Source organism: Gaeumannomyces tritici (assembly GCF_000145635.1).
Source record: "Gaeumannomyces tritici R3-111a-1 unplaced genomic scaffold supercont2.9, whole genome shotgun sequence".
NCBI classification, from domain to species: domain Eukaryota; kingdom Fungi; phylum Ascomycota; class Sordariomycetes; order Magnaporthales; family Magnaporthaceae; genus Gaeumannomyces; species Gaeumannomyces tritici.
In genome coordinates this window covers 380,313-406,520 of record NW_008804553.1, presented here as the reverse complement: position 1 = coordinate 406,520, position 26,208 = coordinate 380,313, and the positions used below count along the sequence as shown (strand labels likewise).

Genomic DNA, 26,208 nt, shown 5'->3' with positions numbered 1-26,208 from the left:
GACTGGCGGCTCGCGACCTGCGCGGCGCGGCTGCCCAGCGCCGGGTCGACGGGCGGGGCGTCGCGCGCCAGCCTCCTGGGCGGACCGCCACCGCCACCCCCGACGCCGTCGCCGTCGTCGTCGGTGATGACGACCATCCACACGCCGATGGCGCCGTTGCCGCCCAGCAGCGGCGTGCAGTGGATCCAGCGGTGGCGGCCGTCGCCGGGGCCCGGGTTGCGGACCGAAGACACCCAGCGAACCTTTGCCGTGACGCCGTGGCCGTCGGACAGCGCGGCCGTCAGCTCGTCGCGCACGCGGGCGGAGCCGCCGATCTTGGACATGAAGTGCGACTGCAGGATCCCGGGGACGCGCAGCGAAGGGGAGGCGAAGAGGATCTTGAGCGACGGCGCCGGCCGCACCAGGAGGTAGTGCTCGTACACGCCCGTCAGCCGCCCGCTGAGGTGCGGCGCGCAGCCCGAGCCGCTGCTGTCGTCGCCATCGCCGCCCGCCGCGTGCGGGATAGCCGAGGCGGCAGAGGCGACGTGCTCGTGCCCGCCACCGGCGCCGGTGGGAGAGAGGGGCTCGTCGTCGCGCTCGGCGCTGCCGACGGACGAGGCCTCGTCTTGGATCAGCACGCGCTGCTTGCCCCAATTCTGCTGCGGCGGCAGGTCCTCGGGCGCCTGCACCAGCTCCTCGGCCTGCAGCCGGTGCATGCTGCCGCCGTGCCGTCGCACCGTCTCGACCTCCTGGAGGTTGAACATCTCGCACAGCTCGCGGATCTCCGTCTTCCTGTCGGACCCGCCGGAGCCCTGCGACCCCGTGCGCTCCGTCTGGCCATCGGTGGCCTCGCCGTTGGTGTTGTTGCCGTTCGCAACCGCCGCGGCGACCACTGCTGCTGCGGATGCGTTGCGCTCCTCGTTGGGCATGGCCAGGCCCTCGTCCTCGTCGACGAGCCGCCGGAGCGACTCGAGACCAACGCAGTCCTTGGCGAGGCCCGACACGTCGACCTGCGCGCCGATGAAGTATCGCACGGCGCCTCGGCTATCGTACAAGGGAGCCACCATGAGAAGGTTCCTGCTCAGTGTGTTAGGACGTCGTCATCCTTGCCGCTGACAAACGACAACATGACACTTACATGAACGGTGAACCGTCTCTCCTGTAGTTCAAAAACGTCTCGAAGCACTCTTTTCCGGCATGTATCTTCTCGGCCAGCCGCTTGACTGAGTTAGGGTTCGTCTTTGGCCCTTGAAGAAACCTACAGTTCCTACCAAGCACGTAGCTCATACCGTACTGTGTTGTGCGGTGAAATTCTGGAATGCATGTTAGTCCGCCGTCCTCATTCTTCCAAAGACCTTCCCTGATCGGTGGGCAGCATCTCTTACCCTCGGACGCAAACACGATGGGGTTGTCGTGCCTGGATGGGTCCGTCAGGCAGAACACCTCGGCCAGGCCCTCGGACATCTCGCGCAGGTGCGGCGGCAGCGTGCCGGTGATGCGCTTCTTGATGGACACGCTGACGGTCTGGATCCACACGTGCGTGATGTAAGCGGGCATGTCGTCCCTCGCCAGCGCCTCGAAGGCGGCCTCGGCGCGCGTCGCCAGCGACTGGTTAGCCGTGGCGGCGACCTGCTCCTTTGAGAAGTCGTGCCCGTCGAGCGGCCCGAGGGCCTCGACGACGGCGTTTGCGTAGGCCAGCGCGCGCATCGCCTTGAGCGCGTCGAGGTAGTAGATGAGCAGCGGCAGCGACGCCGGGCGCGCGGCCGCCAGGAAAGTGGTGAAGCGCTGCAGCAGGATCGAGTCGTCAAAGATCTTGCGCAGGTGCTCCTTGGAGAAGAGCAGCTCGGACCGGCGCTCGAGCGAGTATAAGCCCGCCTCGCCCAGCGCCGGCGCCACGAGGTCGAAGCTGCCCGGCTCGATCTCCTCCTCGGCCAGCGGCTCGAGCGCTTCGTCGTCGTCGGCCGCCTTGGTCTGCAGCGCCGCGAGCGAGGTGGCGCTGGTTAGGTAGGTTGAGGCAATGGACACGCCCTTTGACCGGGCAGACAGCAGGCTGCGTTGGTATGTCGAGGCGTAGGGCGTTCCGGTGTCCATGATTGAATCGTCGTAGGGTTCTGGCGACACCATTCTACCAAGCGGTCCTGGGGCCGGCCCTGGGGTCGTTGATCTATAAAGGTTGACATTGTTTTTTCTTGGTCAGCCCCTGCCTATCCCCTTCTACTCGGCGCCTCGAAGCCGGGTACAAGGTCCCCTTGCATCCGAGGCTGCGTGGCGGTCCACTAGGCGCAGATCCTAGACACCAACCTTTGCATGTATGCAATCCCTTTGGGGCTAATTGGCCCGCCTCCAGGCTTGGAGCTCCTTATCCCCGGAAGAACCGAGGTCAACGTCGAGACCGTGTCTGGGAACACGGTTGCGCCGTTCCTCTGCCCTCTGTGCATTGGGATGTCGGGAATGTCTGCGGCATCATCGCCGCCAAGATCACTCATGGATCTGGGGAGAGATATCGAGCTCATTTCTGCGCCCCCTCCCAGGCACACCATTTTTCGCTTTCGTCGATCCTTATACCCCTCGGCCGTTTCCCGTCCCAAGGCTCGAGCCTTCGACCTTGATCGGATGGCGGCAGCGGCGTATAGCAGTATGCGCGTGTGTTATGGGTAAAGGAATTTAGGTATGCTGCAGTGACTGGATCGGAACGAGGCGTTAAGCCACTGCTGCCAACCTTCCAGTGCCAAATCTTGAGAATAGCGTGTGGCCAAGACCTGGGCGCCGGAGGGAAAAGTAAGGGCACCACGGATATATATGTCGAACCCGAATCCAGGCACCGGGTGACCACCTCGCCTAGACCTATGTGGAGGCTACTGCTGCCCCGGGTGTGACCATGTCAGGGACAGGGGCAGCCGAGACCCGGAAAGGTCAGCCATGGGCAGATGTGGCTCGCCAGTGGTTTCTGTGGCCGGCCGGCTCGTTGGCGCGAAACATCGGCCTTGTACACGGGCGAAGATTGCCTCGGCGAAGATTGCCTAGGCGACTTTGACGGGTAGTTCATGAGACATGGTACAACGGCCAGCCCACCCCTACACCCCTCCCCACCCCCGAGTCCACCTGTTCATCATCCAGACCCCCATGTTCCCTGGAGAGCCCCCAGCCGGGCTGGCGGGTGGCTGGTGATGCGGTGCATGGCAAGTTTCTGGACGGTAAATCTCGTGTATTGTTGCCTTGCGGTGGTGCGTTGAGGAACCGTGGTACTGTATCGACCATTTGAGCCTTAATCCAGACCAGAGGACAGGACTGTCTGCGTAACCGCCGATCCTCACATGGCAATGTGCGCGGTGAGCACGCAGAGGAAGTTGGAAGAAGGCGGGGACACGCTCGGCCGAAGACATTGTCGCCAGCCTCCAGCAAAAAACCGCACAAAACAAAATCAAATCAATTGATTGCAATGGCTCGTCACCGCAACACGCGCCTCAGATCCTCTCAAAAATTATAGAGGGCGTAGGGAAAATGACTGCCCATTAGATAGTATATAAAAATAGGCGCTGGCTATTATTTGTTGTGAGTAAATTGGCTTCAAAGTGTGCCCCTTTTACTTACGTGTGCGGATTTTTTTCGGAGGTTGGTGATTGTGTCCTTCGTGCTGAGCGTGTCGGGGACCCTAGCCGTCACACTTCCATCCCAGATGGGGCTGGCGCCTCGGATGTCGTCAGATGGCGTTGATGCCGGCTTGTTTAGACCAGACCAGGTCTCCGTGGCTTGCTAGATATGGTAGGGCCGCTAGCGAGGCGTGGTATTCGGATGACAGAGCCGTGCCCGCAAGCGGCCACGCTAGGAACTAGACACGCTCGCCCGACGGCAACCTGCCCCGAAAGTGGACTCAACTTCTCGACTCGACAAGTGCGGAGTCGTGGGGCCAGGGCGATCGTTGTGCTTCGATACCGATCGCAAGCACCCTGTGGGGGACTTGGTGATCGAACGCTTAAGCCTCTCTCTTGGGGGACTCGGGTCTTTTTAAGACATGTCTGTTTGATGGAGCCACAAGGCCTTTGTCCGACCCTCCATGTCCCGCCCCAGCCCTGGACCCAGCAAGTGTAGAGGCCGGTGGCCGATGGAGACCTACAGCTCGTCAATCGTCGTATTATGCGCGGCGGATCAATGCCGCCTCGTATAGGAAACTCGAATCATGGATTCCCGAGCAAATCGGGATTTAAATTGCTCCTAGTCGTCTATTTCTTGTCTCCCGCAGGTTTTTGGGGCCCGGGGCTCTGCCGTCTTTGCAGGTGGTTTGAATGGAGAGGAAGTCTATCATATCCCTGTCAATATTTCAGCACATAATTCCGAGTAAGGCAAGAGTATAAACGAGATCACGAAAGGGGACTCAACAAAAAAGCAAAAAGTGCTCTGACAAAAGTAATATTGCTGTTAGCGTGGCATCGTCGCATGTCTTCAGCTTGTGGACCAGGTCTAGGGGGGGCGCTAACAAACCTGCTAGCCCCGAACCGTTCGCGGATCGTCGACAGCCTCAGAGGATCAAGGCTGTTGGTGATAAGACTGAGGCCAGACACATGCTGGATCCGACCTAGCGGTAATAGTGCGAGTCCTAGAGGCGAATGGGAATCCTTCCCCTTTCATGCCTGGTATCTCCACCTGCCATATTCGGCTTGTGCGCAAGGGCCTTTGTCTTGTCCGGCTGGTTCACACGTCCATCCCGCTTTTTGACATTTGGACTAATGTGCGTGTGCGTCTTTGGACTCGGGTTTTGGTCGCATGTCGTCACGAATATCAGGCCAGAGGCGTTCGGCACTAGAGCCGAGCGGTTTGCGATAAACCAGGGTGCATTTTGCCAGTTCAGTTGCTGTCTGTCGATCCTACCGCCTATACATGCACCAAAGAAGTCAGAACAAAAAGCCGAAAGCATTCCAAGCCGGCCATAGTTGGCCCATGTAGGACTACGGGAAGGTAGGCCTTAGCTGAAGACGCGTACACGGTAGACTCGAAAAAAGGACCAAGACAAATAGATGACGCTGCGCTGCGATGGGCAGCGGCCGATGGTATCCACGGTTGTAGGGTTGCCCGCCGGGTCGCCAGCCGTGCTCTTCATTGGCAGCCCTCGACGACGCGCATATCGTAATCTCCGGATCAATGTCCGGACGCGCGAGCTGCTGACCTCTATCGAAGAAGAAGCAAAAATGCCAAGAACAGGGATCCTGGGAGCGATGACGGGGTGGCTTTTGATGGTGTGGGCTGCCATGTGGGCTTGGAAGCTTGTGGAGCAAGTGAGGCAGTCATGTGCGCGGTCCCGTGATGTAAAGCATATCCAAGGCAGAAGGGTCACCCAGCCGAGGGCGAATGCGCCGCCACAGGGGCGAAAGGTTTTCGGGGGTACCTGTGGCTGAAGCACACAGCTCCGCGCGAAGTGGGGCAAAACGACACCGCTTTGCTTCAGCTCCACCACTTTTCAGCGGCGGACCAAAGAGAAAGAAAAAAATTTAGAGCTTCGTCTTTTGACGTGAAATTTCGCGACAAACGGTCGAACCGCAGAAACGAACAGCAAAGCCACTGCGCCCTTCAACAACTGGGGTGCAATTGAGTCTCTGGACAGGAATCACGTCTTCCTTCAATTGTCCCTCGCAGACCGTGGCCGCAGCTGCAACAAAGAACTACCAAGGCCGCTCGCTATAGGCAAACTGAAAGTCCGGCAAAATGGCTCTCGTCAGGCAGGACGACGTGGACGAAGAGTACAGCATCAAGCCCGAGCAGGTGACGCCCTCGCTCGACACCAGCAACTGGCCGCTGCTGCTCAAGAACTATGACAAGCGTACGGAATGAGCCCTCGAACCCCTCGCCTGCCGCACCCTGTTGTGTCGGCGCATCGGCCCGTTTGTAGCCAACATCGCTAACCGCGCCTCCGCGTCCTACAACAGTCCACGTCCGCACCGGCCACTTCACCCCGATCCCCAGCGGCAGCACGCCGCTGCGCCGCGACATCAAGTCGTACATCAGCTCCGGTGTCATCAACCTGGACAAGCCCTCCAACCCATCCAGTCACGAAGTCGTCGCATGGATCAAGCGTATTTTGAGGTACTGCCACCAACCCGCCATGTCGGTGTCGAGAGACGTGGTTTTTTGCTGACACTCATTTCGCAACAGGTGTGAAAAGACTGGCCACAGTGGCACCCTCGACCCCAAGGTCACGGGCTGTCTGATCGTATGCGTGGACCGCGCCACGAGGCTGGTCAAGTCGCAGCAGGGCGCCGGAAAGGAGTATGTGTGCGTTATCCGCATGCACGACAAGGTTCCCGGCGGCCAGCCCGAGTTCGCACGAGCCCTCGAGCACCTCACCGGTGCCCTGTTCCAGCGCCCGCCCCTGATCTCGGCCGTCAAGCGCCAGCTGCGTATCCGAACCGTTCACGAGAGCAAGCTCATCGAGTTCGACAACGACCGCCATCTTGGCGTCTTCTGGGTTAGCTGCGAGGCTGGAACCTACATCCGTACCCTCTGCGTCCACCTTGGTCTCTTGCTTGGTGTTGGCGCTCACATGCAGGAGCTGCGTCGTGTCAGGAGTGGTGCCATGGACGAGACCAAGGACCTTGTCACCCTGCACGACGTCCTCGATGCCCAGTGGCTGATGGACAACGCCCGCGACGAGTCGTACCTGAGGAGGGTTATCCAGCCTCTTGAGACGCTGCTCACTACCTACAAGCGCCTGGTCGTCAAGGACAGTGCCGTCAACGCCGTTTGCTACGGCGCCAAGCTGATGTTGCCGGGTCTTCTCCGTTATGGTAAGTCCACCAGAGCACTTGGAATTTCTGCCACAAGATCATGTTGCTGACGCCGCCCACAGAGACTGATATCGAGCTCCATGAGGAGGTTGTTTTGATGACCACCAAGGGCGAGGCCATCGCTATTGGTATCGCCCAGATGTCTACGGTCGAGATCTCGTCGTGCGATCACGGCGTTGTTGCCAAGGTAAAGCGTTGTATTATGGAGCGGGATCTGTACCCGAGGCGCTGGGGTCTCGGCCCCGTGGCCGGCGAGAAGAAGAAGCTCAAGGCCGACGGCAAGCTGGACAAGTACGGCCGCCCCAATGCCGAGACCCCGGCCAAGTGGACCTCCAAATACACAGACTACTCAGCCTCCGCTCCCGATGCCGCTGCCGCGGCCACGGAAAACCCCGTCAAGGCCATCGAGCCTGCCGCCGCCGAGGCAGAGGAATCCAAGGAGGCCGATGCCGATGCTGAGGATGGCAAGAAGCGAAAATCGAAGCATGAGGGCGAGACCGCCGAAGAGAAGGCCGAGCGCAAGCGCAGGAAGAAGGAGAAGAAGGAGAAGAGGGCATCCAAGGCAGCTGCCGAAGCCGAAGAGAGCGACTAAATGGTTCTCTCAGCCCTCTTTTCATTTAGTTCTTGTTCCTATGGCTTTGCCGACTTTCGGTTGTATATCTTGCTCTCTTGTCTCCATATCTCCTTTTGGCGCATATATGCCTGCGAAGCATTTGTCGAAGATGGATGGTCATGTTCAGAAGGGCATAATTTCCAGGCGGCGCTCCACACTTGTCTACTGCAAATTTCTCCAAAAATGGTACTTGTTTCGGCAGGAGTCATACCGGCGTTGGGATAGTTGCTTGTGTTTTATGAAATACAATATTTCCATCTTGATATCCGGCTCATTTGGCGACCACGTGTGTGTTGTACCACATGTTGGCTACCTAGGTAGGCGTGACCTGGTTAGATGGATATGGTGATTGTTGTACGGTCCTCGTATTGTCTATGTGTTGAACAAGGAAAAAAAGGATCTATCTGCCTCAGGGAGTACCTGACACCAGGTGTGATAGATGCAACATCGATAATATGTATCATGAAAACAAGCTGTTATCCCTTAACACTAGCAACACCAAAGTTTTCTCATCTCGTAGGTAGTAGACAGAAAGAGATATCTCAAAGTGCAGACACATCCTTTCTATCAACTCCTCATGGGCTCTTTTTGGTCATTTTCGCGTAGAATCCAGAGCGGTAGACACAGGAAATAGGGCACAAAACAAAGAAAACCAGTACAAGGAAACCGAGCGTGACAGTGAAATGCCGTGGATTGATGTGTGGCCCGTGGTTACCTACCCTCCTGTGGGGGAGCATCAGATAACCCCGGCAGCCGCGGCAGCACCGGGGGCATCGACAGCGGCGCGGCGTGCCCTGACAAACCGCGCGCCAAGGCCGCCGCCGCCGCCGTGGTTATGGGCCGCCTCGCGCTTGTGCTCGCGGAGCATCTCCTCGCGGCGCTGGACGTCCCTCCTGGTGGTGGCGGCGGCGGCGGCGGCGTCCTTGTGCCAGACGTTGATGGTCTTTGAGCCGCCGCAGAACTGCTTGTCGTTGCCGAGGCACGTCATGTCGCACTGCATGGCGCACATGGGGTCGGACGCGTCCTCGAGCCCCTGGCGCAGTGCGCGGCCGCACCGGCACTCGCGGCCGTTCTCGAGCCCCGCAAAGGGCATGCCCTCGGAGTCGCAGTAGTCGTGGCAGGCCTCGACCGTCATGTTTGCGGCGCTGCGGAGGCGGTCCGGCAGGGCGCGGCCCCTTTGCGGCTCCATGTAGCACGACACGTAGGACCAGGCGCCGAGGCGCTGCGCGTTGGACGCGGCCACGTAGGCCGTGTTCTCGAACAGGCTGAGGCGCCCGCCGCGGCCGCAGAGCTGCTTGGCGTTGCCCTTGCAGGGGGACGAGCACTCGGCGTTGGGGGTCGGGGTCGAGTCCTTGTGCGGCTTGAGGCCGCAGTAGCACTCCTGCGAGTACTCCAGCCCGGCGTAGGGGAAGTTGCGCTCGGTGCAGTAGTCCATGCACAGCTCGATGGTCATGTTCTGCGGGTTGATGGTCGAGCCCGACAGCGCGCGGCCCGATGAGAGCTCGGCCGTACAGCCGACGTACTTCCAGCCGCCGCCGCCGCCGCCGGGCGCCGCGGTGCCGGGCGACAGTGTGCCCTCCCAGGGGGACTTGCCGCCCGCCGCGGCAACCTGCAGCTGCAGGGGCCCGGTGCCGGCCTGGGCCTGCTGGGCCGGGGCGGACGGGGCGATGGTGAGGACGGCTAGGGCCGCGCGGAGTGCGAGCTTGGTCCACATGTTGTCTCGACGTGGGTGGGACGAGGGTGAGTAGGTGCCAAAAGACGGTGGTGAGCCGTAGAGGAGAAGTGACAAGGGGGGCTATGCAGCGCAGTCTCTGAGAGCCGAGAATATCGCGTCGTGCTCTGATTACTCGAGGCCGAAGCGACTTGACCGAGCTTGCGGAGATGTCTATAAACAGTGAAGTTCCAGGAGAGCTGCGGTGGTGAGCAAGATTTCGGGAACCCGTCGGGTTAACTTCAAAGGCCGTTTATATACATCTCGGAAGTCTTCAATGACGCCCATGTCTCGCTGCGTTGTGATGGCGATCTGGAACATGCGGCCATGGACACACTTGGCACCCGGAAAAGGTCGAGATCTATCAAACCGTGATTCGGCGGATGGTTCGCCCGGGCGATGCGTCGACAAAGAGATCGGCAACTCCGGCCGGATTCGGCGGGGGCCAGTTCTCGTTCTGCCCCAATGGACAAAGACCATGGATTGCCCGCCAGTATGGTCATTTACAAGCGGGTGTGTCCCAAAGCGAGGCTCGGCAGCGCCCTCCTTTGAGCTCGGAGGATAAAGGCAGATAAATGTCCCCAAGAACCAAACGTTCAAGCAATTTTTTGAACTGGTCCCAGGCGGCTTTGTCGTTTTCGGGCAGGCCGGTTTTCTGGGAGTACGACCGGAAATATACATAAAAAAATATACAACACCGAGGATTCCCCAGTGGTTACCCACCTAAGTACTAGTTCGGCCCTTAACTAACTTAAACTCTATAACAAGGTTTTGGACAAAATGCGCAGCGTTTACAGCTTAAAAAAGGATACAATAAATACGAAAAAAATAAAGCTATTACAACCCGTTTTACCAGGGGGGGGGGGGGGGGGGACGGGGCAAAAAAAGCTATATTATAAATCCATACTAAGTGCCACGGCGCACACCTGGAACGTTACGGAAAAGGCTTTGTCGTTGCACGAGGAGGAAGCTATTTGGACAAAGCGCCCTTATGTAAGGGGGGCGTGCCAGAGTACCGCTCCACTACATAGACCCAAAAGATCCAACAGTTCAATCACTTCGTGATTGAACCCTCTGGCACCACAGTATATCAAGCCCCGGGATCCCTTACCAAGGCGTCCCCGTTACACCTTAGCGCTCCGTTGTGGTTTTGTAAGCGTGGCGTTAACGCGTTAAGAATGTGACTTTAGGTTTTTCCCTAAGTGTCCCGACGCGTACCGCAACACTGGGTACGAATTACGTAATTTAAAGGGTACCCTTGGGTTAGGACTTATGTATAATAAGAACTACCCCGAATTTCCCAAGGACAAAACCGAATTTTTTTTCCTTTTTCCTTATTTCGTAAAATAACACTACTTCGGCACTTGCCAAGCACTAACTAATGGTTTAACTTATTACAAAATTGTTAAAGTGTGTGAGGTATCACGCTTGGCGATACCGCATTGGGAAAGTGGCATGTCTTGTTCTGGCTACGGCTGGTGCAGAATACCCGTAGGCGGTCCAGGTTTATCCATCGGGGTGGGCCGTGCACTCACGTGCCTGGGACCCACCTCACACATAAAGTTAGCGATACGCACCATGTTCCAGTTATGCCAGGTTTAAACAAAGCCGTAACTAATTATTTTGCTTCGTTAATTGTAATGCGCAATAGCAGCAGCTTTAAAGTGAGCGTAATGCCGCTTTTGGCCTTTCAACGCCACCGGTATTGGTTTGCGCCCCTGAAATTCCGAGCTGGTGCGAGCTGGAGTTACTTTAAAGCCGCACGTGCATCGCAAAAAATCCCCCCCCCATCGTAGTCCATTGGTTTGCATATCGCTAACCGCTGCAATGCAGGTTTCCACCATCCTTGCTACAATCGCTTGGTGCTTACTAGCGGCACAACGGCTATAGCTCCTCCCGCGAACCCACTGCCCGAAACTCGTGCGTTACGACTCCTATCCTTTAAGATGGTTTGGGACCTCGTTAACTTGAACGGCTTTGGGCTCGATATTCCGGGTACGCTTACCAAACCCTCCGACTTTGGCGCTAGTGTTAATAAGAATCTCTCGAGTGCCAAGGCCCAGCCGGGCATAAGCTGCACCAGTTGGGCCGAATTCGGGTGTGCCAGTCCTTGGACCATGTTTGGCGTCGACGGACTAGCTAACCTAAGCAGCAAGCTCCAAAAAGGGGCGGCCCTGTTATCCGGTCGAAGTAATCGGTGGAGCCGGACCAAAACTAAAGTTGGGCTCGCGCGGGAGGTAAACTGGAGATGGGGACAGAACGACTCGAACAGCATTTGTTTCTTGGTATTGTCTATTTGGTTTATATAAATATCTTGCCGGAAGAGGATTCCAGGGGCTACGGGCAAATAGGACCAAAACCATACAAGAAACAGCTCTAAACCTTTTAAACCTTCCACACCTTTTATCAAGGATGGCCGCAGTTTTCAAAGTGCGCGGGGCCGCATTACTCCCACGCCCGGCGAGGCACTTGCGACTGAGAAACTGTTGCAGGCAGAAGGGATAGGCACAGTGTAGGGCTATTCCGGTTGATTTGCTCTAAGGAGGAAAGGATCTGAAGTGCAGGGCCCCGTAGGGGTCTCTGCCCTTTATATACACGTGACTCCCCTGTCCTCCTTGCTTACTAAGCTTCCCTCCTGATGCCTGGAAGCGTCATGCGCTCCCAGCCAGAGGGACCGCTCTTCCGATGCCTCAGGTAGCTGATATCTGATATCTATGCCTGAGACCTCCTCTCCACAGTGTACACTGTCCTCTTTGTGACAGAAACCCATTTAGGAGTCCAACAACGACGGCTTCGCTTCCGTAGTCTCTGGGACATCCGAGGTTTTGCGAGGCTTAAGGACAACGCGCCAATGGCCAGTATGGAACTGCATCGTAATGTACTGGCGGAAATCAATTTCCTGGCCTTGGACCTCGTTGATATCGAACCGGGAGAAAATGTTGGCGGCAACCATGCGCATCTCGGCCCAGGCAAAGCTACAATTCGGCAAATCGTCAGTATTCCTGCACAAAGCCGTTAGGGCTATTCAGAAACTTACTTAATTCCAATGCAAGAGTGTTTGCCCGCGGAGAAGGGGTAGTAGGCGTTCATGCTAAAAGTTCATCTGTCAGCAAGCCTGGCTTCTCAACCGACACGTCCTGCCAGAGGCAACGGCTCTACTTACTCAGGAGCCGGGGCGCCGCAGCGCTTCTCCTCGGGCAACCAGCGCTCAGGCCAGAAGCGCATGGGCTCGGGCCAGTACTTGGCGTTGCGGTGCAGGTCGCGGTAAGAGGCCGAGATAACGGTGTGCGGCGGCAGGTGGTAACCCATGAGGGTAACCCACTGGCTGCCGGTGCGGCGGCCCATCTCGGAGGCGATGGGGTGCAGCCGCAGGTTTTCCTTGATGCAGGCCTCGAGGTACTCGTACTCGCTACCGGCGGCACCCTCGCGGATAAGCTTGCTGGCCACGATCTCGTCGTGGATGCCCTTGGGCGCCAGCGACGCCAGCAACTTGGCCCGCACGTCCGGGTTGCGGGCGAGCTCGAGGAACAGGCAGGCGATAGTGCCTGACGTCGTCTCGGAGCCGGCCAGCAGGATCTCGGCCATTTGGTCGACGATATCGCGCGTGTTCATCGCCTTGCCACTGTCCGGCTTCTTGCCCTCATCTATAAGGTGCTGCAGCAGGTCGGGGCGGCCGTCGCCCTTCTCGGACCGGCGGCGGCGCTGAACGACGGCGTCAATGGCTGTAATCATCTCGGCGGGCCAGTCAAAGTTGACGTCGAGGCCGATCGCGCGCAGAAATTTCTTGATGTAGACTGTCTGGTAGCGCTTGCTGAGGCCGTCGAAAATGGACCTCGGAATGGACTTCCACACTCGCTCGTCCACGCCCTGCTCAACCTCTATGGAGTCGGGGTTCGTCTGGCCAAAGCCCTTTCCAAACGAGCATTCTCCCATGCTGCAGCTGGTTAGCCAGGTCGAGATTCTCAAAGCACGTAACAGAAGAGGGGGTATTGAACTAAGACCTACATGTCCAAGGCAACATTGTGGAGGTCATCCATCAGGTCTACCTCGATGCCGTTTACCTGAGCAGCCAGAGGATCAATCCGAATACGGTCATCGTACTTGTTGAGCAGGTCGCGGACCGTCTTCTGGAAGTACAGCTCAAGGTTGTCGATGTAATGAACCGTGAATGCGGGTGACAGGAACCTCTTGAGGCGACGATGAGGCTCTGGGCGGCTGTTGGTGAAAGCGTGACAGGTTAGTCGCAAGACAAGACTGGGAACAAAACCAGGTTTCATCGAGAAGTAATGGGCAAGGGACAAGAAGCGCTTACATCTCTCCAAAGAGCCCGGGGCTGTGCTTGTCTCTGGAAATTTCCGAGTACATGGCCACCTTTGGCAGGTCGATGCGCAAGAGTATATCCTTGAGCGCGTCCTTGTCTGCAATCCAGATTTGCCTCGGCCCCAGGCGGACGATAGGTCCGTACTTGGCATGAGCCTTCTCCACGGCCTTCCAAATCTCGCCAGTGGAGAAGCCGTAGCAAAGATGCAAGATGGTGAAGGGTGCATACCAAGGGCCTGGAACTCGTTTCAGCGGTGACATGAGGGCCTTGGAAAGCTGGTAGATCTGAATGCAGACCAGCGTAAGGAAAATCAGGCCGATGGCGACGTGAACCACAAACGCCATCTTGGGCAGGCCTTGGGACGAGGGCAGTGGTGGATGTAAAATAGGCCGCGCCGGCTTTTGCTGCAGTGGCAGAACAGCAGGGCTTGAAGTGCGCGAAAACGTATCAAAGTCTAGGCGAAAGACAAGGTGGTAGTAGTGGCCAAAGGATACCAAAAGAAACAGGCTGCCGTGCCAGGAAAAGCTCTTGTTTAATGGTTCGGACTGTTTATTCAAAACGATGAAGTGTGACAACAGAGATGCTATGAGGTGCAAAAGGCGGCGGGCTGATGATTACTTATAGAAAACCGCAACCGCGTGCAAATCAGCAATGCTCACAACTGCATCTTTACCCAAGAGGAGGACAACGTTCCTTGCCCCAGTGAAGACGAGGCTTAGGGGCAAACGACTGTTTGTGCCGGGCGACTTGCCGGGCAGACAGGGCTCATAAAATAAAGTTTGGCATGTCTTTGACGACACACAATAGGGACACGCGTATCTGACTAGGCTCTATGCCTGCGGCGGGGCCTGGTGACCCAATCACATAAGGAAATGACTTAGCATCGACGGGGCAGGCCAAGCCAACCGACAACGACATCCCGCTGGCATGTTGCCGTTGCCGTTGCTACGTCGCACACCAATCACAGCAGGAAGTTCACGATTGCGATGCGGGCGAACACAGCTGGCGTCTTGTGTAACGATGTTAAAAATTTACTGCTATTGGCTGTTGATATGCTGTGAACAGCCTGTCGTTTTAACAAAACCTTCTCGCGGCCGTGTGGACCCAAGTGCTTTGTGTTTTACTCGCTCGAGATGTGCTTCCAGACAGGGTACCGAGGGCGTGGCGACGACTAGCGACTGCAACGTTATACATCCGTTTGAAGTAATGCGCGCCTGCCGGAGCGTTATGGGAGGAATCGGGACCAGCGTCACTGGCCGGTGTAGCCGAGCCGAGCTGGCGCCTAAACACTAAACCTAGCACGGAGGCCGCGACTCCGCTTTTCAAGCGGCTTTGGCAACTGATAACTCAGCCAGGCAGGCGGCGGGGATCCCGGCGCAGTCGGCGCGGCAAAAGAGAATTCTGCAGGAAATGTCGTGCGAGCAGCAACGTCTGGGGCAGAACGGGCACTGCCGGAACAAACTTTACGTGAAGCCCACATGACGTTCATCCGGGTAAGAGCTTAAGCTTAACCCGGGCCAGGCAGGTGTGCGGTAGTGTGTGAACGCTGGGCGTCGCCCTAACCTGAGCTTGTGTTAGCTTGCGTCCGCTGCGGGCCTGTGTCTCGACAAGTTAGCCTTCAAGGCGGCGACCGTACCATCTGCGAGGGAAACAAAGGATAAAAACCCACCCAGTAACAAGGGGGCAACAGGGGGTTTGAAACTGGGGATCGCAGGGGTTTTGGTGACTTGTGGGGATGTTACAAGACTTCGAGAATTTTTCGTCCTCTAAAAGCTTTTTTCGATTTCTCTCCTTTTTTTACCAACTTCAACAATGGCAGTAACTTTATGCCAGCACGTGATCCCCTTTTCGCCACCCCTGTGATTTCCAGTTTTAACCCCCCTGTTGCTGGGTGAGTTTTTACCCTTTCTTTTAGATGGTAAGTTACGTGATTCAGTTCGTAATGACTCGGCCCTTGCTACGACGTCAGGTAGCACATGCAGAGTGGGGTGCGAGCGGACCACTAGGAGCTCCGGATGCGGCTAAACCCACTTCAAACACACCGGCAGGCACTTGCCCTTCACTTATCGGAGCAGGAGCTATGGGATGCCTGCCGGTCGTCGTATCCAGCACTTCGTGGCGGGCTCCTCGGTGGACGGCGGCAGGCAGTGGGCTGTAGGCCGAGCACCCTTGCATAAGGGCCAAGCTATACAAAATGGAGCAAAGCTATACAAAATGGAGCAAAGCAAAATGGAACATCAAAAGGGGGGCGTTGGTTGGGCTGGGGTAACGTTAAAGTTCGGAGGACCCTGGATTTCCCACAAAGGCTCCACCTCGGGCCGAGGCAAGAAAACGGCTTGTGGTAGCGCCCGTGCATTGCCTGCGGCCGGGACGGCCCTTTGGCGTTTTCTAAGGGGGCCCCGGGCTAGCAATCGAATGCTAGCTATATGCGTTGCAATTGGAGCAACTTAGCGGCCAGGCCGTTGCAAAAAAGCACAGTATAGTAGCGGCAGCGGGCAACCGGCGCTGAGCCAGCCAGCGCCCGCGTCCTGTGTTAGTTAATGTGCTTTACGTTGTGCCTTATATGTGGGTTTATAACGGGCTGAGTGCGTTCCCGTCCCGTTTCCTTCCCCAGCGTGCCGTGCGGCTTAGCTGCCACTCGCATAATCGCTCCTGGATCGTCCTGCTAACTTGTCCCCGGCGTTGCTAAAATACAGTCGCTATTACGTACCTTTACTATACGCACCACGACGTGCACTATTACGAGGCCGACAGCTGGACCTTTGTTAAGGGTGCCGTCGCTACCATCGACCGTGATTTCGGCTTTATCGACCGCTACATTTTCCGTGGCATTATCGGCACCCACGTTGCCCACCACCTGTTCCCGTAAGTTTGCCGAGCTTCCAACGACCACCTGGCCCATATTAACTGCTAACGATCCCGCTAAGCGCATCCCCTTCTACTACGCCGAGGACGCGACCGAGGCCATCAAGCCGTCTTGGGCGACCTTTACCACTGCGACAACCGCAACTTTGTCACGACCCTTTAGGACACCTTCACGACGTGCAAGTACGTCGTGCGGGACCCCAAGGTCCCTGGCGCTATGAAGTAGGCCAGCAACTAAGAGGCGCAGACTCACCATGCAGCTTCACAGTCGCTGAAGCTGCAGGACTCGCAAACACAGGTGGCCATTTATAGCTTTCCTCCTAGCACCGTGTGATCACGTTTCTGGCGCGTCGTCACGTGAGGCGCTGACTAGCAGCCATCCCTCGACATTTGGCTTTTGATTATAACACCTCTCTATGTCCCCAATCGTTCCTTTAGACTCCGTAGACCTAGATGGCAGACTGGGAGAGCCTGGCTAGTCAGATGGGAGAGCAACAATACATTAGAGTTTGCAGGAACCAGCGCGCTTTTCTATCGCTCGACTCGTTCTCCTGTTCGATTCCCTCTCCTCTCGAATTTTCTTGGAAACCTCTGTCATTTTACCCAGACAAGCTTTTTAACTTTCGATATAGCCCGAACAGCGTTCCCCAACCATCCAAAATACACAACCCAAAGATCCACGGTGCTACTGCAAAGGCAATGGAAATATCGGCCCCTGGTTCGCGGCTCGCGGCTGTTAGTTTCCCAAACAAGTTTTTTAATCCCCCAAATGCAACCCAACCAAGCGTCCAATCGATTAAACCCGGCCGAGACAAACGCATAACAAGCGCACCTGCAAGACAGGCAGCCTAAGGAGTGTCGCAAAGCTCGAGCCCTCGCTTCCCAACCTGCAGCTTTAACTTACACCAGCATCCGCTAACGAATCGGGGGCTGCCAAGCCGGAAGAAGCCTTAATCTAACATAACCGGCTCGACTTGCTACTTTTGACGTCATTCTCCTCGCCGTTCCGGGCTGACACCCTTAGACCGGCCGTCATGCGGTGCCTCGGCGCAGCCTTGTCGACCACAAGCAGATGCTGTGGACTAACTGGTAATGCTGCTGGGCTGCCGGCCAGCCGAGGCGCCAGTGGACTGTCAAGGGCACCCTGCCAGTCGTTGGCACGTTTACCTGGATTGAAGATGGCTTGGCCGTGACCCGAAGCCTCTCATGTCCTCGGGGCCGCATCAAATATATGCCTTCTTCCAGCCATCGAGTCGGCGCTGTGACGGCCAATCGACCCAAAGCTCACCGTGGACCTGTCAGTCACACATTCGGAACCTCCAAGGTGACGTTTCTCAAAGATTGGACGCTTGTGGAGAAGCCCATGGCTGCCCGAAAGCGATTACGCGTAAAGACTGAGAACAGGGATCCATAAATTCCAGTTGGTGCTCGATATTTCAACGATGGATGCACTGGCAGACAGACTAGCTTTTTTTCACATGCACCTGGCAAATTCCTAACTAACTCTATCATTCCAATCCCCGACATTCGTGTCTCCACATCCACATACCTAGATAGGCATGACCTGGCGTGAGCCTCCAACCCTGTTAGACCGCCGTGGGTCTTGTGTCTAGGACGTCGACTACCTTGCCCGTCCTCTCGCTCACCGCCAGCGCGTCGGTGCTGACGAACTCGACGTGCAGGGGGCTGATCAGCCCGTCTCGGACGTGGCCCTGGAACATGGGCCGCGCCTCATCGAGTGCGGCAGCAACCACGTTTCTCAAGCCAACCTCCTCTGCGGCGGTGGCTGGCCTGTATGCCACAAGGACCGTCAGCAGGTCCTTGGAGTCCACTCTCGACACCCTGGCCTGCAGGCCAGCGATGGCCCTGTCGGGGCCGAGGGCAGAGGTGACAATCTGGCGCAGGTGCAAGAAGTCGAGCGAGACGGGCCCGATGCGGAGGGCCAGCCTGTCCCGGCCCAGCAGCCGGAACAGGCCAGACTCAAAATCGACCCAGCACCCCAGGTCGCCCGACGGGTAGCGCACGACGGGCATGAGGCGGCGGTTGAGGTTCGTCACCACCAGGCTGCCCACCTCGCCTGGCGTCGTCGTCACGCGGCCGTCCTCGGTCATGATCTCAAGGATGACGTTGTATTTTCTGTTTGCCACGTGTAGACGCGGGTCCATCTTTTCGGAAGACGAGAGAGAGTTGGAGCCCGGCAGGCCCGCGGGAGGCAGTCCGATGGCGCCACATTCCATGGAGCCATAGACAATGGACCGGACCTCGGCACGGGGAAAGGCCTTGCGCAGCACGGCGACTTGGTCGTCGAAGAGAGGCTCTCCCGCGAACAGCAGCACGCGGACATTGCTGGCGATAGCGGCCGCCTCTGCAGCGTGCGTCTGCTCCCCCGTCTCTGGGTCGGTGGCCGTTAGGTGCTCGGCAATTTTGCACATGGTGGTGACGGTCCCCAGGACCACAGTGGTTTCGAGCTCGGTCATGTAGCCGGCCATGGACGGGATGCTGACGTGGCCGGCAATGGGCACCTGAATGGCTCCTTGCAGGCCGGGGAGCTGGCCCATGTGGAAGACGGAGAGAATGTGCAGCAGGAAGCTACCGTAAAGGTCGCCGGCGTAGAACAGGTTGGCCACGCGGTCTCCCCTGACGACGCCGCATTGCACGAGGCACTCGGCAAACTGAAACGACACGTTTAGCAGCTCGGCATGGCTGTAGAAGGTGACCTTGGGGCTGCTCGTCGTTCCTGCGCTTGCGTGTTGGTAAACACTGCGTGGTCATCCTGCTCGGGGTGAGCGCTGTAGGACGGGCACTTACCTCCCGTTTTGAAGATGATGCCGTCCTCATGCGGCCCAGTCAGAACTCGACTCCCCCGAGATGTGTTGGCCCTCCAATACGCGCTGTGGTCGACCAGTGGGACGCGACTGAGCAGGTCTGGCGCCTCAACCTCCTCGGGGACATCGGCGCCGCTCCAACTAGACGCATAGAAGGGTGAATGCTGGCGCACAAAGCGGAGGTGCTCGGCGAGCTTTGCCGCCGACACTGTGTTTTCTCCATCTCCTTGTTTCTTGGCTTGCACGGGCATCGCGGGGCGCCAGCTTGGGTGGCTGGCTATGGACTTGGTGAATTGGTAGTGAGTCAGACTTTTTGTGGTCTTGGGGGCTCGCTAAGCTGTGGCAAAGGGGACGATGCTGTGTGTCTGCCAGCAATCTGCCTCCCACAGGCGGGCAGACTGATATTCCGCGGCGGAGATGCCGGGGTTGGGGCCCCTGCAAACCTTGATGTTCTTGCTCTCCAATGCTAGGACCAGGGACGCAACCCGAGACGCGGACAGGCGACAGGCGCCTGCCCGTGAATCGAGTATACGCGCGCCCGGGCGACAGCGCTGTCAGCCACAGACCCGCTTGTTAAACGAAATGCGAGCATCTGGGTTGACGTCGCGTTGCAGGCGAAGAGCTGTCTAGATCCTCCGGGCCCTGAGTCGCCTGGTCGAGAAAGAACCGCGTCGCAGCGCATGCAGAATGTGGATGCGGCAGAGGCCAAGGCCGGTGGGCAGGAGTTAGAAAGTCATGCAGACGCGCCTGCGGGGGCTCTCGCTAGCTCAAGTTAGAGTTTTCGCTCCTGACAGCCGATAACTTGGAGAGCTTTGGGGCTGCTGCCAATCGCCTATACTGCTGTGGCGATCTAGGATAATAACGATCCCAACGATCTAATCACTGTTCCTGAAGCTGGAGGACACTTGCGTCCCGGGCGCACGTGACCCCCTGCGCCGACCCCGAACCTCTGTGGCGCCCGCGGGAAGCAAGGCTCTAGCAGGAATCCAGAGAAGCAAGAGCGGTTACTAGCAGAAACAGCCGACGTCGGGATGTGACCGACCATGGCCCACCTCGGGCGACCTCCGACGCATAGGGACCTTCTCCGGGGCCTCCCCACGGCGACGAGTGTGTGGGGGAGTCTGAGATTTGTTGACCAACTTGCATCTTGGTCCCAAGGCCGCGTGCGGAGGCGAGATCCGTTGGATGGAGACCGTGAACCAAGCGTGCTTCCTATTAAAGGGGATTGAGTGTGTTTAACGCTTTCCAGTCGAGGCCTCTCTTGACTTGGCCGTCAACACGGGCCCCCTCAAGTGAAGTGCGTCTCCTCCGCAAACATGACCGTCACCGCCTTCCAGCTGCCACCAATGGCGTGGAACTGCCACATGCATTCCTTCAACCCCCAAGTCCACCCCTTCAAGCTGAACCGATCATACACGCCCGAGCCGGCCCTGATGGACGCCTTTCTCGGCAACTCGCTGACCCGCGCTGCCCGATGGAGTATTTTCAGTGGGTGGTGTTAACTGGTGCTCATTCCGGGCGCGTCTGGGACTTCCCGGCGGTGCAACGTGTCCGCTGTGGCTTTGTTAAGCACCTCCTCGCCTCGGAGAGTCCCCAGTACTCGTCCCGAAGCCGTCAAGGCCCCGGAAAGTGCCCTCCGGGTCACCGACGCTTTGGTCTCGAGACGGCCTTCCATCAGGCCCACACCCTGAGGCGGTGCCTGCCATAAAAACGCTTCCATCCAGGGTTGAGGCGTTGCTTTTGACCAACTTTCTCGAGTCTCCTCCATCCCCTGGTCATGGCGAGGCTCAGGAACGCCGCTGGGGAACGAACAGGGGTCTGAAGCGGGCTCGGATAGGCTTGTGCCTCCATGATTCCGATACCATGCCGCCAGCTACCCTCCCCGGAAGCCATCACCCTTTACGGTGGAGGCACTTCCACCGTTGTCAGCTGATAAAAACGCTATGCCTTGCTACGTACCGTTTGGCCCTTAACTTCGCAGACGCCCACTTGCAAGCCCTCGACAAGGACGGCGACGTATCGGTGGTCGTGGGAATGCAAAAGGGGAGGCGCCGGACGAGGATTTCAGGGGAAGTGGGGGATGGAATAACGATTTTCCGACTCTTCTTTGAACTCGCGAATTTCGTCCCGCATCTTGAAAGATCGTGCGAACCGGCGGGAAAAGCCCACAGCATTACTAAGAGGGAGGTAAAGGGCGATGCTGACGGGCTGGTTGAGTGACATTATTCTGGAATGGGCCAATCCGTTCGATAAAGCACGATATGATGCGATAAGGCGGCGCCCAGAGGGGCGGTGGGAATACCACGTGCTTACCGTTGTGCCATTAGCCCAGTGCCCCCCTTGCCGCCCGACTTCAGCAGGTGTCCGATCCCGACTCCAACAAGGCAACGAAGCCAGCGACAAGTCCGAAAATAGTGTAAGCAAGCAGCGTCTCGTCGCCAAGATTCTCCCTAACGTTACGGAAGCTGCTGCTTCGAGCTTCCGAACCTAGTTGTAAGCTCCCGTAGCCTGGTAGGAATGGCATCAAATAGTAACTCATAATTTTGGCGTGGGCGGCGGCGACAAGGCCCCGCCCGCGACGTGCCAGTGCATACCCTCCGCGCAAGCGCGCGGCCCTTGTTAAGTATATAAACGGCGGACTTTTGCAACTTGTTGTCGATTTTGGCAGGCCTTGCGGGCTCAACTGCACTATTAATAATGCCTCCCGCCCGCTAGCCGGTTGTAAAGCGCATCGGCTTCGGAAAACCGGGGCGCTTGCTATAACCGCGGAAGTTAGGCGAAAAACATGACGTCGGCACGAATGTCGTGCACGTGCTGGGTAACGGGTCCTACGTCATGTACTACTCGGGCGAGCTGGCGGCGGACCCAGCACGCCACTGCATCGGGGCGGCGACGTCCCAAGGGTCGATCCGGGGCCCGTTCCGGCCGATGGCGAGCCTGCTGGCGTGCCACGTGGAAGTGGGCGGGGCCATCGACCCGTCCGGGTTCCTGGACGGGGCGACGGGGCGGCGCTACGTGGTGTACAAGGTGGACGGCAACAGCATCGGGCACGGCGGCGACTGCAACAACGGGGTGGCGCCGCTGGCGCCGACGCCCATCATGCTGCAGGAGGTCTGCGCGGCGGACGGCGTGACGCCCGCCGGTCCGGCGGTGCAGATCCTGGACCGCGCCGACGTCGACGGCCCGCTGGTGGAGGCGCCGGCGCTGGCGCGCACGCGGGACGGGGGCTCGTACGTGCTGCTCTTCAGCAGCCACTGCTTCAGCTCGCCGCGCTACAACGTCAACTACGCCGTCGCGCGGGCCGTGGCGGGGCCGTACGGCCGGTCGCCGGCGCCGCTGGTGCAGACGGGCGACTTCAACCTCACGGCGCCCGGCGGCGCCACGGCCGACGTCGGCGCCGGCGTCGTGGCCTTCCACGCCAACTGCCCAGCGGGGCGCTGCATGTTTGTCGGCAGCTTCGGCGTCAAGGGCACCGAGGTCATTATAGGGTGAGCAGTCGGGCAGCACGTCGAGGGGCGGGGAGGCTCTCGCTGCTGCCAAGGCGGAACGTTGGGGGTTGCGGTGCGATGGCGTTTATCCGTTGAGAAAAAGAAAATGTTTAATGGGATTTGAGGGTTGCATTGGGGATCTGGCAGAAGCAGGCGAGAGCGTCGGGGCGTCACAGGATCACGGTTGGAGGCAAGCGAAGCGCTCGTGTGTGCATTTTGGGGTTGCATGCGTGGCTCAGCAAAGTTGAAATCGGAAAACGCGCGCGCGCAAAAGTCGAAGCGAAAATGCATCACGTCCCCATCTGGAGCTGCAGAAAATATTTCCGTCACTGATGGGATTTCCGAGATGCTGATTGGGCCAAGTCTAAGCCAGAAACAGCAAAGCGCCAGGCACGCTCTTGTGATCGGGAATGTGGCCCCACCTGCTGCAGTTAAGCGCCCGCAAGCGGCGAATCACACACTAGGACCACCCCACCCTTTGATTTCTTCTGGCCCTGTCAGATCTGCTCTTTCACTGCCAGAAACACCCGGATGAGCCGCCTCCAATCCAAGAACAAAGACGCCGAATCGCCAAGCAGCGTGGCCTTCATTTCCCCCACACTCTAGCGGTCTGGCCAGCGGCGAATCAGCGCTGGAATCTACGCTTCTCCCGTGTGCTCGACGTCTTTGTCTTGCCCGCGCACTATCCGACATGGCAATATTCTGGCATCATCTTCCGCATGATGCTTCTTAGGCGCCCTGCTTCGTCTGTCCAGTCGGCCACCCTCCTTTCTTCTTCTAGTCCACCTTGTTCTGGGCCACGCCACCGTCCAGACCACCATCGGTGGGCTGCCATGCCTCGGAAGGATCTTGCCAGCCTAAATCTGCACCCAATAAAGCCACACAGCTGCATGGGCAGCTGGATGGACGCCCACAGTCGACGTATCTTTTACGGCAGTTAATAGCCAGCTGCTCTTTCTGGAGCCTCGACGTCAGCCGGATCGGCGCGCTGCGACGCTGTGGTGCTAAATCCGGACTCTTGGAGGGGTTCCGTTGCGCATACCAGTTCGCACGAACGCGCAGAGGCCATGGCAGGGCGGGTCTCTGCATGGTCGCACGGCGTCTGATTGGCCAATGCCGCCAACTTGTCTCTTCTCGGGCGGTCCAACCAGAGTGGTGGTCAGCAGCCTGCACGTCGTCACAAGGACTCTGCGTCTACAGCCTGAACCTTCAACATGCCCCCGGCAAGGACACTACATGCAATGGGCTGGCTGGGGATGCTGGCTGCCCAGCACGACACCCACCACAGGGTTGGCAGGCCCACCGTATAATGTGTGCCTGGCTCGCCATGCTGGTCACATACGCCGCACGCGAACACCTACCCTCTGCTGCCCAAAGCAGGTTGACGGCGCCCGAGAAAAATACCCGACTGGCTAGCACACCCGTCGTCCCGCCGCTCGTGCCTCCACTCTTCCCCTTGCTCCCCTCGGCGACCTATCTTTGCCGCCCCTACGAGGGCAGTCCCTCTCCAGCCCCCCTGTCCGCCCTGTGAAATTGTCCTGGTCTTGTCAGCAAAATGCCGTGCGACTGTCCAATATCGATCCCCCGATACCACTCTTGCGGCTTTCCCTTTTCGGGGCGCTAGGACCGAGGTATAAGTGATGTGATATACCCTGTTCGCTGTGGGCTGGGCGCTGCCCTCCCCACTAGCACACGACTATCGAACCCGACTGAGCACCTTGGTATCCAACAAACTGGCCATACACAGCCAGTAGAACGTAGATACATATCAGCCGTGACCCCTCGCCACATTTTGCAATTGTTGTCATCACCTTACCCCCAACTATTGCACTGCCTGTGTCCGCCACCCGTCCGGTTCATTTTACTTACTTTCCTCCATGCTGCTGGCTTGCTTGGTTTTTACTACACCCTTCTAATCTACCAACCGCATCATAATCCTCCAGCCGGAGCATCATCTTCGCGCCCTTGGTTTTCTGCTGTGCTCGTCCGACTCTCCAAGCTATTCCCCGAGTTGTATTTTCCAGGAACTTTCGGACCATCTTTATAATTTCCATCGCAAGCGGGGCTTCTTATCTTCACACGTTCGTTCATACCGGATAGGCCCAGGCTCTGCATCGACTCCCTCACACAAATCCCCTTCCAATCTTGGGAAAATGGCACCCAAGCCAAAAACGAGACTCGCAATACTCATTGCAACCCTGGCTCTGCCCCGGGATGTCTTTTCTATCCAAGTGACGCCAAACTCGCCCTGCGCATCGTCCTGCATGGACAGCCCGTCTCTTGACAGGTCGGACCCTAAGTCGTCCAACACGCGCCCGTCGGACATGACGTGTGCGGATGCCGACTACAATCAGAGCCCGGGAGGCAGGAAGTGGAAGTCCTGCATCACTTGCCTGGAAAAGAGCGGCTACTCTCAGGGGAGCGAGTCAGACCAAGGGTGGTACCTTTGTAAGTTCCCTCTCGCCGTGATTTACATTCTGGAAGAAGACTAACATCTAGAGACAGACAACATACGGTACAACTTCAACTACTGCATCTTTGGTTTCCCCAACAACACCGCCATCGGCTCGAACCCCTGCCAGACCTCGAGGGCGTGCGGAGCCCTCGCAAACGCCCTCCAACATGACAGTTCGGGCCCGGATCCCAAGGGCGACTACACATACTGCAATGCCGACGGAGGCTCCATGACGGGCGAGTTCTACGACAAGTGCCTCACCTGCATCGGCGGCTTCAAGGAGCAGGGCTATGTGAGGAACGGGCTGGTCGCCCTCGAGGCCGGGTGCCAGCAGCGCCCGGCCCCGGGTAAGACCGTCGGCATCTCGGGCTCCATCTTCTCGTCCGACCGCATCACCATCCTGAACGCGCGCGCCGGCGACAAGGATGGCGAGGGCTCGGGCGCCCCGACCACCACCATCGTCATCGCCGTCATCTCGGGCGTCATAGGGCTGGCCGCCGTGGCTGCCGTCGTGTACATGTGTGTTCGCAAGCGCCGGAACCGCAGAGATCGCGCCGGCTTAAGGCGCAGCGGCGGCGGCGACCACCGCCGCCAGAGCTCGCTCTCCTTTTGGTGCCCGACCCCGCGGAATCCCAACCCGCTCCAGATGTTTGCCGGCCCCGGCGGCGACGGCTACGACGACCTCGCCGCCGCCCAGGTCCAGCACCAGCAGCAGGACCACCAGCACCAGCAGCAGCAGCAGCAGAAGCCGCAGCACATCGTGTCCGTCCGCGACAGCGTCACCCCCACGCCGCCCGCCAACCTCTGGCGCACGAGCCACGCCGTCGCGGCGACGGCGTCCCTGTCGCCCGTGGACGAGGACAAGAAGTCCCACCAGGCGGGGTGGTCGCCGTCGTCCCCGCGCCGCCAGGACTGGTCCTTCACCCCCGGCCACAACGACGACGACAAGAAGGAGCTTACCGCGCTCGGGCTCGACGCGACCGGCGGCGACAACGGCGGCCTCTACCAGCTCAAGACGTCGCTCCCCACGCCGCCCCGCAACGCCCACGCCTCGCCCATGACGGCGTCGTCGGCGGCGACCCCGACCTCGGCCACGCAGCTGCTGTCGTACGCCCACGCCCCCTACGTCCCCGCCGACCACCCGCCCGTGGCCGCCGGCGGCTCGCCCATGAGCG

The 26,208-nt window shown here is 58.5% G+C and overlaps 11 protein-coding genes across 11 annotated transcripts in view; 4 read left to right on the top strand and 7 right to left on the bottom strand.

Moving 5' to 3' along the window:
* Nucleotides 1-2,715, bottom strand: part of GGTG_12596 (hypothetical protein) — a 3,519-nt gene extending 804 nt beyond the window's left edge. Inside the window, exons 1-4 of the mRNA XM_009230497.1 lie at nt 2,281-2,715; nt 1,365-2,143; nt 1,118-1,292; nt 18-1,056 (exon numbers count right to left, since the gene is read on the bottom strand). Coding sequence (XP_009228761.1) covers nt 18-1,056; nt 1,118-1,292; nt 1,365-2,143; nt 2,281-2,519 — 2,232 coding nt within the window. The 5' untranslated portion in view covers nt 2,520-2,715. The remainder of the gene's footprint in view (nt 1-17; nt 1,057-1,117; nt 1,293-1,364; nt 2,144-2,280) is intronic.
* Nucleotides 2,716-4,939: 2,224 nt separating this feature from the next.
* GGTG_12595 (hypothetical protein) lies at nt 4,940-5,224 on the bottom strand (the record flags this gene model as incomplete). Its single annotated transcript, XM_009230496.1, has 1 exon — nt 4,940-5,224. One exon carries the CDS (start codon nt 5,222-5,224, stop codon nt 4,940-4,942), a length of 285 nt encoding a protein of 94 aa, XP_009228760.1.
* Nucleotides 5,225-5,443: 219 nt separating this feature from the next.
* Nucleotides 5,444-7,627, top strand: GGTG_12594 (centromere/microtubule-binding protein cbf5). Its single transcript, XM_009230495.1, has 4 exons — nt 5,444-5,791; nt 5,898-6,054; nt 6,124-6,755; nt 6,818-7,627. Exons 1-4 carry the CDS (start codon nt 5,677-5,679, stop codon nt 7,345-7,347), a joined length of 1,434 nt encoding a protein of 477 aa, XP_009228759.1. The 5' UTR covers nt 5,444-5,676; the 3' UTR covers nt 7,348-7,627.
* Nucleotides 7,628-8,104: 477 nt separating this feature from the next.
* On the bottom strand, nt 8,105-9,082 carry GGTG_12593 (hypothetical protein; the record flags this gene model as incomplete). Its single annotated transcript, XM_009230494.1, has 1 exon — nt 8,105-9,082. One exon carries the CDS (start codon nt 9,080-9,082, stop codon nt 8,105-8,107), a length of 978 nt encoding a protein of 325 aa, XP_009228758.1.
* A 1,628-nt stretch (nt 9,083-10,710) lies between these two features.
* On the bottom strand, nt 10,711-11,198 carry GGTG_12592 (hypothetical protein; the record flags this gene model as incomplete). Its single annotated transcript, XM_009230493.1, has 2 exons — nt 10,711-10,797; nt 10,950-11,198. The coding sequence occupies 2 exons, from the start codon at nt 11,196-11,198 to the stop codon at nt 10,711-10,713; spliced, it is 336 nt and encodes a 111-aa protein (XP_009228757.1).
* Nucleotides 11,199-11,849: 651 nt separating this feature from the next.
* On the bottom strand, nt 11,850-13,744 carry GGTG_12591 (cytochrome P450 3A9; the record flags this gene model as incomplete). The annotated part of the gene is made up of 5 exons (XM_009230492.1): nt 11,850-12,054; nt 12,117-12,170; nt 12,243-13,013; nt 13,085-13,294; nt 13,392-13,744. 5 exons carry the CDS (start codon nt 13,742-13,744, stop codon nt 11,850-11,852), a joined length of 1,593 nt encoding a protein of 530 aa, XP_009228756.1.
* Nucleotides 13,745-15,963: 2,219 nt separating this feature from the next.
* On the top strand, nt 15,964-16,599 carry GGTG_12590 (hypothetical protein; the record flags this gene model as incomplete). Its single annotated transcript, XM_009230491.1, has 4 exons — nt 15,964-15,985; nt 16,097-16,245; nt 16,328-16,448; nt 16,526-16,599. 4 exons carry the CDS (start codon nt 15,964-15,966, stop codon nt 16,597-16,599), a joined length of 366 nt encoding a protein of 121 aa, XP_009228755.1.
* Nucleotides 16,600-17,675: 1,076 nt separating this feature from the next.
* Nucleotides 17,676-19,534, bottom strand: GGTG_12589 (hypothetical protein). Its single transcript, XM_009230490.1, has 2 exons — nt 19,074-19,534; nt 17,676-19,002 (listed from the first exon to the last, which is right to left on the bottom strand). The coding sequence occupies exons 1-2, from the start codon at nt 19,339-19,341 to the stop codon at nt 17,852-17,854; spliced, it is 1,419 nt and encodes a 472-aa protein (XP_009228754.1). The 5' UTR covers nt 19,342-19,534; the 3' UTR covers nt 17,676-17,851.
* An 872-nt stretch (nt 19,535-20,406) lies between these two features.
* Nucleotides 20,407-22,582, top strand: GGTG_12588 (hypothetical protein; the record flags this gene model as incomplete). The annotated part of the gene is made up of 2 exons (XM_009230489.1): nt 20,407-20,569; nt 21,867-22,582. 2 exons carry the CDS (start codon nt 20,407-20,409, stop codon nt 22,580-22,582), a joined length of 879 nt encoding a protein of 292 aa, XP_009228753.1.
* Nucleotides 22,583-23,355: 773 nt separating this feature from the next.
* GGTG_12587 (hypothetical protein) lies at nt 23,356-24,457 on the bottom strand (the record flags this gene model as incomplete). The annotated part of the gene is made up of 3 exons (XM_009230488.1): nt 23,356-23,745; nt 24,000-24,103; nt 24,448-24,457. The coding sequence occupies 3 exons, from the start codon at nt 24,455-24,457 to the stop codon at nt 23,356-23,358; spliced, it is 504 nt and encodes a 167-aa protein (XP_009228752.1).
* On the top strand, nt 24,404-26,205 carry GGTG_12586 (hypothetical protein; the record flags this gene model as incomplete). Its single annotated transcript, XM_009230487.1, has 3 exons — nt 24,404-25,026; nt 25,084-26,050; nt 26,133-26,205. The coding sequence occupies exons 1-3, from the start codon at nt 24,732-24,734 to the stop codon at nt 26,203-26,205; spliced, it is 1,335 nt and encodes a 444-aa protein (XP_009228751.1). The 5' UTR covers nt 24,404-24,731.
* Between the last annotated feature and the right edge of the window lie 3 nt (nt 26,206-26,208).

Coding starts and splice junctions, on each gene's coding strand:
- GGTG_12594 (XM_009230495.1), top strand. CDS start 5,677: ATGGCTCTCGTCAGGCAGGACGACGTGGACGAAGAGTACAGCATCAAG. Junction 5,792..5,897: donor GCTCAAGAACTATGACAAGC/GTACGGAATGAG, acceptor GTCCTACAACAG/TCCACGTCCGCACCGGCCAC. Junction 6,756..6,817: donor GCCGGGTCTTCTCCGTTATG/GTAAGTCCACCA, acceptor CGCCGCCCACAG/AGACTGATATCGAGCTCCAT.
- GGTG_12589 (XM_009230490.1), bottom strand. CDS start 19,341: ATGCCCGTGCAAGCCAAGAAACAAGGAGATGGAGAAAACACAGTGTCG. Junction 19,003..19,073: donor CATCATCTTCAAAACGGGAG/GTAAGTGCCCGT, acceptor ACGCAAGCGCAG/GAACGACGAGCAGCCCCAAG.